The sequence below is a fragment of the Corvus moneduloides genome, chromosome 9 (assembly GCF_009650955.1).
Source record: "Corvus moneduloides isolate bCorMon1 chromosome 9, bCorMon1.pri, whole genome shotgun sequence".
Classification (NCBI taxonomy): Eukaryota; Metazoa; Chordata; class Aves; order Passeriformes; family Corvidae; genus Corvus; species Corvus moneduloides.
The window spans coordinates 17970541-17984987 of record NC_045484.1 but is presented as its reverse complement, the minus strand read 5'-3'; the positions used below and the strand labels follow the sequence as shown (position 1 = coordinate 17984987).

The 14447-nt window shown below is 49.1% G+C and overlaps 2 protein-coding genes across 3 annotated transcripts in view; one reads left to right on the top strand and one right to left on the bottom strand.

Annotated features, from left to right (window-relative positions):
- The window catches only part of DDAH1 (dimethylarginine dimethylaminohydrolase 1), a 97023-nt gene extending 87633 nt beyond the window's left edge, over window positions 1–9390 (bottom strand). The window contains exons 1-3 of one of the 2 annotated variants that reach the window (XM_032117713.1): window positions 9125–9390; window positions 8421–8562; window positions 6197–6370 (exon numbers count right to left, since the gene is read on the bottom strand). In XM_032117713.1, coding sequence (XP_031973604.1) covers window positions 6197–6250 — 54 coding nt within the window. In that variant the 5' untranslated portion in view covers window positions 6251–6370; window positions 8421–8562; window positions 9125–9390. Of the gene's footprint in view, window positions 1–6196; window positions 6371–8420; window positions 8563–8715; window positions 8826–9124 lie in introns of those variants that run through there. The other variant, XM_032117712.1, reaches the window with a different exon arrangement.
- A 445-nt stretch (window positions 9391–9835) lies between these two features.
- On the top strand, window positions 9836–12313 carry CCN1 (cellular communication network factor 1). The gene is made up of 5 exons (XM_032117508.1): window positions 9836–9951; window positions 10056–10272; window positions 10608–10955; window positions 11092–11294; window positions 11404–12313. The coding sequence occupies exons 1-5, from the start codon at window positions 9892–9894 to the stop codon at window positions 11701–11703; spliced, it is 1128 nt and encodes a 375-aa protein (XP_031973399.1). The 5' UTR covers window positions 9836–9891; the 3' UTR covers window positions 11704–12313.
- Window positions 12314–14447: the final 2134 nt, after the last annotated feature.

Sequence of the window (14447 nt, the reverse complement as noted above, 5' to 3'; positions counted from 1 at the left end):
TGTTTGCTACCCCTGGGGGGCCCAAGCGGGAGCCTTTGCTTTACTGCAGCCCCGTGTGCCACTCCAGCATCAAGGGATGTGTGGGGGTCATAAATGCAGGGAATGTGGCTGCAGGGAGCAGCCAGCAGGGTGCCTCAGGCCAGCAGGACTGCTGGAATCAGCAGGTCTCAGTCTGGGCCCAGGACGGGTTTGCTGGAGTCAGTGCTCACAACTGATGCGCAGCCAAGAGGGGCAAGAGGGCTGTAATGAAAAATGGGCTGTGGTTCAGCTTGCAAAGAAAAGGTTGTGCTACTCCACCCCTTCTCCTGGTTGTGCAGTGGCCCCGAGTGCTGCTGTGGCAGTGTCAGTGCTCGGCATAGGATCCCCCTTCCCTCGGCACCCTCCTGTCCTGATGCTCCCCGGGCAATGAGGTGCTCTGTGCATCGTACTTGTCCCAAAAGGAGCTGGCAGGCAAGGGAGCTGCAGCCAGGGCTCGAAGGTAAAGGCATCCCCTCACCCCTGTGCTGGAAGGCCCCAGCAAGGAGAGGTGCCGAGCTGCTTTCACCAGGATGATGCTGTCCTGCACTGAACAGGTACCCATGGGATGGCCCTGTCCCCATGTGCCACCAGGATGGCAGGTCACCTGCAGTCAGGAAAGATGTCCTTGGCAGGTGAAGCTGGGGAAAAAGCAAAACCATCTCACCAAGACTCCTGGCATTCACACACACCTGAGATGACTATTAAATTTTTTTATACATGCATATATATATTTATTCATAAAGTGCTCAGCTAACCCTAAGACAAACTTCTGCTTCCTAACTCTACTTTTCTTCAACAGAAAACCTTTCCGAGAAGTTAATCAGTCCAAGATCCCCTTTTAAAAGTTAAGGTGTTTTTTTTCTTCAAGAGGTGCCAGCTATTTAATCAGATTATTGAAATAAACTCACTCCTCAACCAAGGATAACTTCTGAGGAAATCAGAGAGAGACAAATGCAGCCACCCATGCCTTGGGAACTTTCCAAAATCTCAAATGTCAGTTGTTTCAGTTAATTAACGTGTGCTAATTAATTGATGCCATTAATTTTGACCAGATACGTCAGCCTTAATGTCAGAATAATTAAAGAGAAGCTAGTCCTCAGAAAAGACCTCAACCAATGTCAAAACGAACATATAAAAAATCTCCCTGAATGTGGAAGTGGGTTTGTGACCATTCCTGTCAGCTTCTCATGTGTGTCCATATTATTAGGTGGGGAGGGCTCTGCACATTTTGCTTTCCCCACAGCATCTGGTTCCTCTCAGCTTTTAAAAACATGCCTCCTGATAAACATCCAGGATCTCAGCTGTGGTCCTGAGCACCAGCTCCTTGTCCACGGAAAACCACAAGCACTGCATGCTGGCCTGCGTCCCCACCTCCCCACGCTTCCCCGTGCACAGGGCTTGCTGCCCTGCTCTGCTCACTCCTGAACTCTTCATTTCACACCCCACCTTCATCAGCGCCATTTCAGCAACAACCATCTTCTCCTGCCAGAAGATGTCAGCTGCCACCATGACTGTCCCTTTCCCTGGCTACATAAGTGAGGAAACGCTTCTTACCCCACATCCCCACCACCCAGTCCTCTATTTTTGAAGTATGTAAGGCCTGAAATGTAGAATTTGGGATTTTACACCAGCTAATATCAATAGAAACATTCTCAGGATTTTTTTCCCCCCAATGTAAATGGAACACTTTTATTTTTTTAAGCATGTCCCTGCAGCGCTTGCAGGCCAAACACTGCGGCATTGTGCCTGCCCGGGGAGCGCGCTATAAACACATCTGTCTAGCTGCTCTGTCAGGCCCACTGAGCTGTCTATAAACCAGGAAAAGTAAACCTGTACATTAAATATTTACTGTTTTCAGTGTGGATAATCTAGAAGTGTTTTTAGCAGCACAAGCAAGGCACACTTTTAATCAATGATTTTTATTTTGACATGGCACTGTTGAAGGCTGCATGGGTACATCTGTGAAAGCAGAGGCTCTCCTCTCACAACCAGTTACAAACATTATCGTGTTATCACAAACTGCTCACCTGAAAGAGCCATCCTATCCACCATTTTTCTGCTCTGATCCTAAATTATCCTGTAAGTCTGAAATCTGAGCTCGTGGGGGGTTTCAGAGGCAGACTCCAGGTTAGTCAGTGAGAGAGGACAGTGGCAAACACATAGCTGACTGTGTACAAAAGAATAGAGATGGATGTAAAGTGTTAAAAGAATTAAAATGCAAAAGAAAACTTCTCTGAAAGTAAATAGGTGGTGGCCAGCACTAATTTTCTTTTACAAATAATGTATCAGCTAGCTTTTAATGCTTGCTCCATGCAGAAGAGCTTCGCTTTCATCTCAACACTGATAGTAGGAGCCATAATTTATGTACAACAACAGGAAAAGTGATGTTAATGCAATCATAAAAAAGTCTCTGCACCAAAGTAGTCTGCTGACAGCCTCGGCTAACCTTTTACTTCCTGAGGACATTGATCCCTGGGAAAACAGTGGGCAGTAGACAGGCTTCCTGGCTGGCTCCAAGAGGTGTCCTTCTCCCTGAGGCTCTGCACACAGCTGCTGGATGGAGCCCATGTGTGGACCCCTCCTCAGAGCAGCCCACCAGCTCTGACCAGCTGGCTCCCTCCAGTTTTATTTTAGTCCCCAGCAGAGAAAAGGTAAACAAAAGATTCCGTTCATGTAGTGTCTTCTTTGCTCACCTAGAAAAATCACCCCAACCAGCTCCCCATAACAAGACAAATCTTTCGCGTTTGATGCTAATCAAGCGTAGAGATGGTTTAGCACGTCTTCCTGATCACAGGCATGTAACACAGGGATGGGCAGCTATTTGCACATTCTTGGATCATAACTCCATCTCCACAAGCATTCCTAAGGCACATACATGATCTGCTGGCTGCCTGAAAATCCTCCCTATCTGCAAGGATAACATCGTATCTAATTATCTGTCTGCTATTGATTTTTCCACTGCACTATCACAGACTAGAAGCAAGAGGCAGAAGCAACTGATTTCCAGCAGTGGAGTATCCCTGGAGGAGGTTGTGGCTGGCTTCCCTGCATCATTTAGCTCATGAAATAAGCATGCCCAAGAGAAGAACACAGCTAGCTGCCACTGCAAGGTGCTCACACAACATACTGGTGGGCAAAGGGTAGGAGTTCAGATGGAGCAGAATAGAAATGAGCAGTAATGCAGCAAACACAGCTAAGGTCTCACCATGTTTTAGTAACAGAGAACGAGTACGTAGCAGAGAATGAGTAATTATTTTGGACAAAACCAACAGGCACCTCAGGGGATTCTGAAATTAATCCTGTGACATTTCCAGCAGCAAGCCTGGAAAGTGCAGTAAGTGACAGATAGCACTGTGTGGCAGAGCACGTTCAGCATCCTGCCACAGCAGGCCTCTTCTCCCATTTGCGTGCAAAGAAAAGAATAATTAATCAATACTCTCTTATTTTTTCAAGAAAACAGCTACAAAAAACTGTTATTAAAATCAAAGGTTAGGCAACTCCTTTGAATGCCCACAGATCAGTGACAGCAAATTATTCCATCAGGTCATAAACAGCAGGGAGGGAAAGCATCAGCAGGAAGGCAAAGGGTTCCTGTACCTTTAACACAAATTAACCTAAAGGAAATGTAGCTGTGATTATTAATTATAATGAAATAAAGCACCTGCAGGAAAAGAAGAGTTTGCAATATATTTCAAATGTAGAAAAAGAAAACAAACAAACCTGAACCTGCCAAGGAGAGCATGTTCTGGGCAGACAGTCCCACAACACAGACACAAGCAGGAGCTGGTTGTCTCTGAGGTGCAGCTAAGCTGTAGACTAAGGCAGACAGCAGCTGACAACCATTATGGATCACAGCCTGGAAGCGTGCTTTGATGAAGAATTTCTCAGGCACAGCCCAGTTGACAGCAATCTCAGGTTCAGCTGGCTCCAGTAACTCCTTGCCAACATGAGCAACTTTCTTCTGAGCATGGTTATTTTGTCTTAGCAGATGTCAGTGCACATGAATTGCTCCACTGGGAAATCCTCCACTCTGAAGACCAAAGTTTAAAGTTAAGATGTTTCTACTGAGGTCACTTGGGATGATTAATTCTCTGTGGTGAGATCTCTGTCTGAGACCTTCATCTCAGCAGGTGCTGGGAAAGAACCTGTGTATGCCTCTGACACCTCAGCCTCCTTCATGAAAGTCATGAGACATAGCTGTGAATTCTTTTCTGGAATCTATAAAGAGATTACAGGCTATATTGCTACCTTCTGCAAGCTTCATGACTGCATGGGATGAAAACAACAGACATAACTAAGAAATCCATATGCAGCCAGGTGCTAGCTAGGACCATCTGATTATTTTTATTTTGTGCAATGGACAGACACAGCCCACAATAGTCTTACCATTGCAAACTTCAGCTATAGGGATGTGCTCGATGCAAACTGCATCTTCTGGATGTAGCCTAGTGTTGAAATACACCTGCATGAGAGTAGGTGAGAACATGTGTTAAGTAATTCACCCATCTCACTGGGGTAATGGTAGTCCCTGATGCCGAAATAAAGTTAATGTCAGATCCTTGAATGACCATGACAAAGGCATTTTGAGTCTGTGATTGGAGGAACTAAGCAGGAGCTGGCTGTAACTGCTGCATGTTTCTGCATCCAGCCCGGTGTGAGGAAGCCATGCAGTACAGACACACTGCTTGTCAGGGGTTCATCAGGAGCCTGCTGACTGTGACTGTCAGCAGGAATGCTTCCTGCCTCTGCCACATTACTGTGTCCCTTATGTCCACGTAAGTTGCAGGTATCCTGTGTCCATGTAAGCTGCAAGTACAGCCATGCAGCTCACACACCAAAGCAGCAATAAGCACAACTGAATATGACATCAAATTTTCTTTCTCTGCTTCCCTGCTGGATGAGGAGGCTCACAAGTCCTCCTTGCCCTTCCACACAATGGGAACTTCCACGACACCTTGACAGCCGCCAGAGGAAAAGGCAGCACACTCACAAAGCCTCTCAGTGGACAAATACTGCAAAGCAAACCCCCTGCATATTAGAAACCACAAGCAAGGCACAGACTGTACAAAAACTGACAGGCATGAGCATAGCTGAAGGGAGGGCAGTAGGGAAGAGGAAGAAAACAAATAGGAAATGCCATACTCAAAAGAATTTAGCATAAACTCTCAGCAAATCAAAGCAAGGAAAAAATTCTGAACCCACTTGAATTTTAGCTGCCGAAGCCTCCTGGCTACTTGGCTGCTCTGCCTGTGCATTGCTATGCTTAATTTGCCCCACTGGATTTGCACCTCCTGTGAGTGACTGAGAGGAGCCATTGACTCTGGGAGGACTGATTTAGTGCAGCAGGAACCAGCGGCCTGGCAGAGGCTGCGGGAGAGGCCCAGCCCAAGGTAGGTAAACACTGCCGTGGTTTAACCCGGCAGGCAGCTCAACACCACGGAGCCGCTCACAGACTGCAGCGAGGTGGGGGAGGGAATAGGGAAAAACAGTACAATTCATGGGTTTAGATATAGACAGTTTAATAGAACAGAAAAGGATGGAATAAGAATAATAATAACAATAAAAGAATTGGAACATACAAAACAAGCGATGCCCAACGCAATTTCCCACCACCCCGACCAGTGTCCAGCCCGTTCCCAAGCAGTGGCCCCTGGCCAGCTTCCCCCTAGCTTATACACTGACCGTGTGTCATATCATACACAATGTCCCTTTGGCCAGTTGGGATCAGCTGTCCCTGCTGTGTCTTGTCCCAGCTTCTTGTGCTTCCCAGCCTCATTGGTGGGGTGGGGGGAGGAGCTGAAAAGTCCTCAACTTAGTGCAAGCACTGCTCAGCAACAACTGAAACAAGTGTGCTGTCAACATTCTTCTCATCCAAATCCAAAACATAGCAATGTACCAGCTACTAGGAAGAAAATTAACTTCATCCCAGCCGAAACCAGGACATACCAGAAGAGGGAAGGATGCAGGGAAAAGATCAGAACAGAAAAAAAGAGAAGAAAGAGTAGGAGAGATGGAAGAAACACACAGCAATGGATCAGCAACAGAAAAAGAGAATGAGAAAGAGGAAATTAAACACAGTACAAAAAAAGGGCTGGATGCTGGATTGAATAAGATCTTTCTCTAGAGTCCACATGGTTGTAAACCTCTGGTGTGCTCCAGTTTGGTGCTGGATACTTACTGTCAGTGGGAGCACCAGCACCTGGGGGAGCCTCTGTCCCACACTGCCCTTCATGCTGCTCCATGGTCCCTATGTGCAGCTGGGAAAAACTGATGCTGGCTGGAGGGAAATCAAGCCAGTTGTTTTTTCTTGACTTGTTTTTCTGGAAAGCCCTTTCCCTGGAGAGACACAGGCCTGTGAAAATGACAGGATATACTCAATAAATCTGTAATAGCTGCTACATAAGCCAACAGTGTCAAATTCATGCTTTGCATTAGCCAAGGTCCCAGAGATTCTCTACAGCACAAAAAGTGAGAAACCAGTAGAATACTCTTCATGACATGAAGCAGGGGCTATTTCTCAGTTCACATAGGCCAACAAAGTTCTGGAACAGTACATTACACTGAACAAAATCTAAAAAAGGAAGATACACCAAACTTCTTCCTGTTTCCTGATCTACATCCAGGATATGTAGGCACAGCCTGGAGTATAAATGCTGGGTCATGGTTTAAGACAGGGAAGTGTGTGCAGGGAAAGGCTCACAGTCTAAACTGAACACCAAAGAAACTCAAAGTATCTCAAGTGTTGTCTACTACTTGAAATTCAGGACAGGTTTGTTAAAAGGTTCTTCAAAGCTTTCGAAGTGACCTTTTCTTGAGCAAATGTAGGTTCAGTTAGTTTCCCATCAAAATTGTGTGAATGTGTGGTAAGACACGAAACCAAGTGAGAAAAGGCACTATTCATTGACTTTTCCTGTGGCATTTGCTGAATGTTGTGAAAATCATAGATCAAAGCAAAATGCTTGGTGTATGTCCTTGAATTAGATGTAATTAAACAAACAAGTGTTTGCATAAATCCCTGAAAGGCAAAACTGGCCAATTCACACATGCAGTGGTGTGTTAGCTTCTTCTTTTTCAAAATTTTTAAAATTTTTTGAAAATTTTCATTAATCAAGGTGTTCAATCACAAATGTTTTCCTCCTCATCATAATGCTGCTCTGTGAAGAGTCATCCTGGGAAAAAAGTACCAGTCAGATTCCCCATCTAAAAAGTACTTTGGATTTTTAATACCACAGAAAAACCCATACACCTGTAAAACCAAGGGAAGACCAGCCTAGTGGATAGCTTGGAGTCTGGAAATGGCACAGAGCCCTGCTCCTCCTTGTCACCAGCTGGGGCTCAGCTAAATCAGTAGGGATGGAAAGTCCTTACTACCATTAGTGGCAGCCATCAAAGCTTGCTGGTGGTCTCTCTCCAATTCTTGATGGACACATAAAATAACTCCTGTCATCAGAAATGGCATTACAGGGCACATATTGGCAGTCTCCAGAGACAGTTGCATATCACTGAGAACTGGTTTTCCCTTTCAACCACTGTCATTTCTGGCCAAATTTTGAGGCATACAAGTAATGAATGAAACCGCTGCCACTTTCTGAAGCACAAGTTCTGGGCAAAGAGTGCCTGGAGCTTTCCTCCCAACACCTTTCCCAAACCCCCAAACCACCACAAAGTAAAAAGTCAATCCAATTTACTTGAATGAAAAGAAAACCATGAAGACAAGAAGTTGAGGAAGGGAAAAACCCTACAATGGGAACTCCATCAGGCCTGGCCTGGGAGGGGCCTGGCCACCGCTGGGAGGAGGGTCGGCAGTGCTGAGGACACGATCCCCTCTGCCGGGCACGGCCAGGGCCGCGGGGACACCCCCGAGGAGGAGGAGGAGTTCGGGGCCGGGCTCCGCAGCCCGGGCGGCAGCGACATCTCTGTCCCCTGCGGGACACCCATCGCACCGCCCCGTCCCCGGGGTTACGGCATCCCTCTGCGGGGGAGGCTGCCCCATCCCACAGCGCCCACCCCACCTCGTCCTGGCCCACCCCATCCAGTCCGGTCCGGCCCCGTGCTGCCCGCGGAGCCCTGCGGGGCTGGGGGCAGAGCCGGGCCGGGGGCAGAGCCGGGCCGGGGGCAGAGCCGGACCGGGGGCTGAGCCGGGCCGGGGGCAGAGCCGGGCCGGGGGCAGAGCCGGGCTGTCCTCACGGCCCCGCGCCCGCCGGGGCTGGGCCGGCAGCCGCAGGTGCGCGATGGCGAGGCGAGACCCCCCGGCGCTGCCGCCGAGGCACCGGAGCGCTCCCGCCGCCCCGGACAGGTCCCCCCGTCCTGCGGCCCCGGCAGGGTCCCAAAAGGTCCCTCATCACTCCCGCTGGTGTGGGAATGCACCGGGAACAGCACACGGCCCCGGGAGTGGCACTTACCGGAGCCCGGCGCACCGTCCTTTCTGTCGCGGCACCGGGCAGGCGACGAGACGATCAGACTGGGCTCCTCCGAGCGGCGGGGCTGCGGCTACCTCCCCTCCCCGGCTGCCCGTCCCGGGCGGGCGGCACGCAGGGACACCCGCTGTATGGGAATGCCGCAAGCAGGTTAATCACATCCCTCCTCTCCGCATCCTTCCCTCCCCGCTGTCCCCCTCGCCCCCTCCCCCTCCACTTTTCATGGCCTTTGGAGGGGTTTTTGCAAGCTTTCGCCTCTCCTTTGAATCCGCTTCTCTACCTTCCAGCCTTGAAGGCGACAAGAAAAACCCCAAACTCGTGTTGGGAACAGTAATCTCATTTGCAAAGAAAAATCCCTGGAATGGGGACTCATTGTAACGCCTTTGGGCAGCAGACCCAACTGCTGGGCTATTTCAATAAAGGAGCGAACTGCAGCAGAACGCCAGTTGGCTCCTCCAGCACAGTTCTCCTAAATCATGATAGACAGATTGCGTGAAAAACAGGAATTCCAAAGAATTTCCTGCCCTGGGAACAGAAGTTAAGGCTATATTTAACAACATCTGAAGCTGTCAAGAATGCTTTGTGGTTGGATAACAGAGCAGAAAAATGTGAAAAATGCAGGCTACTGCTATACCAAATATGGAAATATTGTTACGTCTGGGGTCTAAATCCCATCTGGAAGTACTTACAGGCAGGAAAAGAAAAGACGCCACAACAGAAGCTAAAACTCTCCTCCTATCCCCAAACATTAAACTTCAACGAGGCAATACAATTCAAGGGCGCCCCACTTGCGTGAGGGCCACTGAACCCGGGGATACACAGGCTGGCGGGGGGCTGTTCGCTGCGCGGCCACCCCGTTCCTGGCCTGGAATCCGGGCCCCTCGGTGCCGCCGGGCATCGCCAGGCTCCCGGGCTCTGCCGCGCCAGGAATCGTTTGGATGCTCGCTCGCACAGCAGCAGCAGCACGGAGCGAACCCCGGCACGGCCGGGTGCCCCTGCGGGCAGTGTCACAGCGCGGGGCAGCCGCGGGCGCTCACGGCGGGCGCAGGTGGCCGGTCGCGGCGCGCCACCGGCACAGCCCCGGGTGCGATCGGCCCCTCCCGGTGACACCGTCGCGCTCGTGTGCGCGGGGCACGGGGCGCGGACCCCGCGTACCGGGGAGAGGCCTCCGCGCCCCCCCGCGCTGCCGGCCGGGCCGGGACCCCCCGCGGTAGCGCCGGCGGCCGCGGTGCCGGGAGACGGGGCGGGGCGGGGCGGCCGCGGCGCGCGCCAGCCGCATTCCTGGGATGCCGCGAGCGCTGGACGCGGCCGCGGCCCGGAACGCGCGACGTCAGCGCCGCGGCGCACGCGGCGGCCCCGCGCCCTATAAAAGGCGGTGGCGCCCGCCGCCGCCTCAGACCGCGCCGGTCGCGCTCCCGCTCCGCTCCCACGGGCTCCCGCTGCACCGGCGCTGGACATGGGCTCCGCGGGCACCCGTCCCGCTCTGGCGGCCGCTCTCCTCTGCCTGGCCCGCCTGGTAAGTGCCGCGGCTCTTCCCGCGGTCCGGGAGAGGGAGGGAGAGGAGGCGGATCGGGTGGCTCCGCTCGGCTCCCGGCGCTCACCGGACGCTCCGCTCCGCAGGCTCTGGGCTCGCCCTGCCCCGCCGTGTGCCAGTGCCCGGCGGCCGCGCCGCAGTGCGCCCCGGGCGTGGGGCTGGTGCCGGACGGCTGCGGCTGCTGCAAGGTCTGCGCCAAGCAGCTGAACGAGGACTGCAGCCGATCGCAGCCCTGCGACCACACCAAGGGGCTGGAGTGCAACTTCGGGGCCAGTCCCGCCGCCCTGAAGGGCATCTGCAGAGGTAAGCGGCGACCCCGCTCCCCCGGGACGGACCCCGCGCCCCGCGGTGCCGGGGTTCGGTAATTTCGAGCCCATGTATGGTTATGCTTTGTTGTCGGTAGCTTGGCAGAAAGGCACATGACTTCAGCAGTCTGGAATGCGATTCAGTATGTCTGGGCTCCGCTAAACGCACATAAGGAAAAGTGATTCCTGACTAAGTTATTGTTCTGGCCCCGCGTCCCCGGGGGGTTGTAGGGAGCTCCGCCGTACATTTTTAACAGACCAGCAAATACCTGTGCTTAAACCAGCGATTCGCGCCGCTCACTCCCTTCTTTCCCTTCCTGTTGGTCTCTGCAGCACAGTCCGAGGGAAGACCGTGTGAATATAACTCCAAAATCTACCAGAACGGCGAGAGCTTCCAGCCGAACTGTAAACACCAGTGTACGTGCATAGATGGAGCTGTGGGCTGCATCCCGCTCTGCCCGCAGGAGCTCTCTCTTCCCAACCTGGGCTGCTCCAGCCCCAGGCTGGTCAAAGTCCCCGGGCAGTGCTGCGAGGAGTGGGTCTGTGACGAAAGCAAGGATGCGCTAGAGGAGCTGGAAGGCTTTTTCAGCAAAGAGTTTGGTCCGGATGATTCCGAAGGCGAACTAACCAGGAACAATGAGCTAATTGCCATTGTGAAGGGAGGCCTGAAAATGCTACCTGGTGAGTGTGGGTTTATTTGGGTGACAGTTAAGGGGAGGAGGCCAGAGGGTGGCTATATAACTCCTTAGACCCCAAGGGAAAGAAAGAAACCTAGTGAGAGAATATATTTAGACTAACCCCTCCTTTTCTTTCCCAGTTTTTGGATCCGAGCCACAAAGCCGAGCTTTTGAGAATCCCAAATGCATCGTGCAAACAACCTCTTGGTCCCAGTGCTCAAAGACGTGTGGAACTGGCATCTCCACAAGGGTGACAAATGACAATCCTGACTGCAAGCTCATCAAAGAGACCAGGATATGTGAAGTGAGGCCATGTGGCCAGCCCAGCTATGCCTCCCTAAAGGTAAATACAGACTCTTTTGGTGTTCCTTTTCTATCTAAGCTGCTTGAGGTAGCAGTTAAAGGCTGAAAAAGAATCTCCTGCTAATAATGTTATTGCCTTTCCTTTACAGAAGGGAAAAAAATGTACCAAGACAAGGAAGTCCCCCTCCCCCGTGAAGTTTACTTATGCTGGATGTTCCAGTGTGAAGAAGTACCGCCCCAAGTACTGTGGCTCCTGTGTGGATGGCAGGTGCTGCACACCCCAGCAGACCAGGACTGTCAAGGTCAGGTTCCGCTGCGATGACGGGGAAACCTTCACCAAGAGTGTCATGATGATCCAGTCCTGCCGATGCAACTACAACTGTCCGCATGCAAATGAAGCCTATCCCTACTACAGACTAGTCAACGACATTCATAAATTTAGGGACTAAGTTGTGTTGGGGGTGGGATGCAAAACAGAATTTTGAAGTACCCAGCCATGGAGAAAGGACCTTTGATGGAAGTGGTGCCTTGCCCATTTGGGGGCAACATCAAGATGTTACAGGAGTGCACTGTGCAACTGGACACTAATGCAACAGAGATTTAAGCATACTTAAAGCTTCATAATACTGGAGCAACTTTACTGCTTCTTTTTGGAGCACCTTATCTAATTATATACTGTTTTCTGTTTGTAAGTGATCAGATAAATGTTTTGTTCCGGTTATGAAAACTTTTCTATCCTGTTCAATTTAACACTGCTTCTCCCCCTCCCTTCAATCTTCTCCCACCCTTTCCCAACTAAGTTGGAAGTTACATTCCTTCCTGAGGTGGGCACTTGTGGGGTGTTCACAGTGGCAGCTATTATGTACCAACTGTAGTTTAATGGCAAACAGAAATCAGTTGTTTTAAAGCTGAGTATTTTATTTATCGAACTGTAGCTTTTTGTTTGTTTGTTTCCTCTGAGTTTTTTTTACCCCTTTCAGCCCCTGTAATACTGGAATAAGTTGTAAATGATTTTAATTTTATATTCAATGAATTAAAAGAATTTATTTATGGAATTAATCATTTAATAAAGAAATATTTACCTAAGTACTCTTAGTAGAGCATTCTGATAGGCAACAGGCTTAAATACAGCAAATGGAAGAGGTTTCTGTGAAAACTTTGAATTCTGAAAAGTTTAGATTCTCTGAAAGTTAAAACAAGTTCTACTGCAGATGCAGCAATGGACTAAAAAGCCAAGTCTAATTCTTTGGGTAAATGATGTTTTGAAGGGGTGTCTGCAGTCTACAACCCCCTGCTCTAGAAAGTTTACACAAAAAGAGCTTCTTGGCACTGAATGCAAATCTTTGATAGACTGAAATGTTAATTAGACTGTCAGATTATTCAAACTGTCCTGGGATTTGCAACATAAGGTACTTCAATAGAATGCAGTGCATGCACAGTGATGTTGAACACTGGGATGGAAGTGGTCGTCAGGTCTCACGTTTTTTGGTGGCTGGTTTTTGCAAATTAATACATTTCTGTGGCAGAGGAATGCTTCCTACAGGCTGCAGGAGGTAGTTTGCTTTCACTAAATTCAAATTAAATGAGCTTGAAGCAATGACTTTTGTTAATCCTAATAACCCAGTGATGAAAAGTAAACATACTGTTAACAAGAGAAGAATGTGAGGAATTTCAAGTACTTGTCCAATAGAGTAGAAAGCAAGGGAGCTACTCTTTTCCTGACTTCCCACTTTTTAAATATGCAATTATACTTTACTCTGTTGGACACAGATGACATTTGGCTAAGCAAGGGAGCTAGCTGGCATGAAGTAAAAAAATGACATTTAAAGAAATGAACTGGAGCAGGATCTGAGAAAGCATCCAACATTGTATCCTTCTGGTTAGCCTAAAGCTCTGCTACAGAGAAGAGTGAAAGGAAACCCGCAACAGGGTATTATTTTCTTCTCCTTGTGTAGGTATTTCTCTGTCAAAATATTTTCCCACAATCTTTATTAAGAAAGATACTGCTCATAAAAAACTGATTTTGAGGTTTTAGAATTGTGAAGGGGTGTCATCCAGTGTCATTAGGTAAAAGCAGAATTAGTTAAGGGTCAAGTTTTTAGTAATTAGACATAAATATCTCAATAAAATAAATAGCCAAATACCTCAGAAGCTTATCTCTGGCAGCTAATGCTTTGCCTGAGAAATTACAGCCCTCCCTCTTCTGCTCAGTCAAGTTTTCTCCCTGAAGGCATTCAGAAGTTGAGCTGTTCTGGAATTCACCACCTGGCCCCCAGTCTCAGCTGTACCTAAACTTGTCTGTGCAGTATTTGTTGACAGCAGAAGGGTAAAACGCAAGGAAGCACTTTTGTTTGGCATCTATGTAGATCTAGCACTGAACACTTCACTACATCAGCAGCTCGTTGAGAAACCATCAGGTTTACAAGCTGAGTTAGGAGAGAAGGGGGATACACTGCTCCCAGACATGCAGCAGCTGCAGGCGCATTCCTCGCCATCGCCACTGTCACCTACACTTGAATGACATCCATCTTCACACCAACGTAAGTAACAGCTCCCCAAAAATCACACGTATGTGTAACTGTGCTGTGCACACACACCGTACCTGTAACACACACGTCATGGACAAACAGTGGCCCTGCTGACTCCTGCCTGAAGTGTGGCTCTAGCCAGGCCCCGGGGTTTACAACCTGCACTTTGGTTTTTCCATGTTTTCCCAAATAAAAAGGGGTGCTTCTGTATTCTGCTCACTGGAAAAATGTACTGTTGGGAGAGTAAGGGCTGCAGAGGCAAGTCAGGTAAATGTACGAGTAAAATATAGTAAGTGAAATTATCCTGATATAAAGAGAGTAAAATGAATCCTATTAAAAAAACCTGCAAGTCTTCCAAATTTGGGCTGTTAGACCGATCATCATCCATATAGTCATCTCTTCTATTTTGCATTTCACAATTACATGGCAAAACTACTTCTACAACACTATAAAAGGAATCAGACATTTTTTGTGTGTCATCTTTGCACTTGCTTTGAAACCTTTATATCCTCTGTTGTTCCAGATGAATAAAAAGACCCCTAAGTAGTAGGTGTGGATATATAAAGGATTATAAGCTCAGGTTCCACGAAGTGCAGCAGCAGGGTTTACAGGTAAAGTAATGAGCACAACTACCATTTTATTTCTTGTCAAAAACTAAAATATCA

What these genes read in the sequence shown, in the direction of transcription:
- CCN1 (XM_032117508.1), top strand. Translation starts at nt 9,892, where the DNA reads ATGGGCTCCGCGGGCACCCGTCCCGCTCTGGCGGCCGCTCTCCTCTGC. An exon ending in TCCTCTGCCTGGCCCGCCTG is followed by an intron (nt 9,952 to 10,055) that starts GTAAGTGCCGCG and finishes TCCGCTCCGCAG; the next exon opens with GCTCTGGGCTCGCCCTGCCC. An exon ending in CCTGAAGGGCATCTGCAGAG is followed by an intron (nt 10,273 to 10,607) that starts GTAAGCGGCGAC and finishes TGGTCTCTGCAG; the next exon opens with CACAGTCCGAGGGAAGACCG.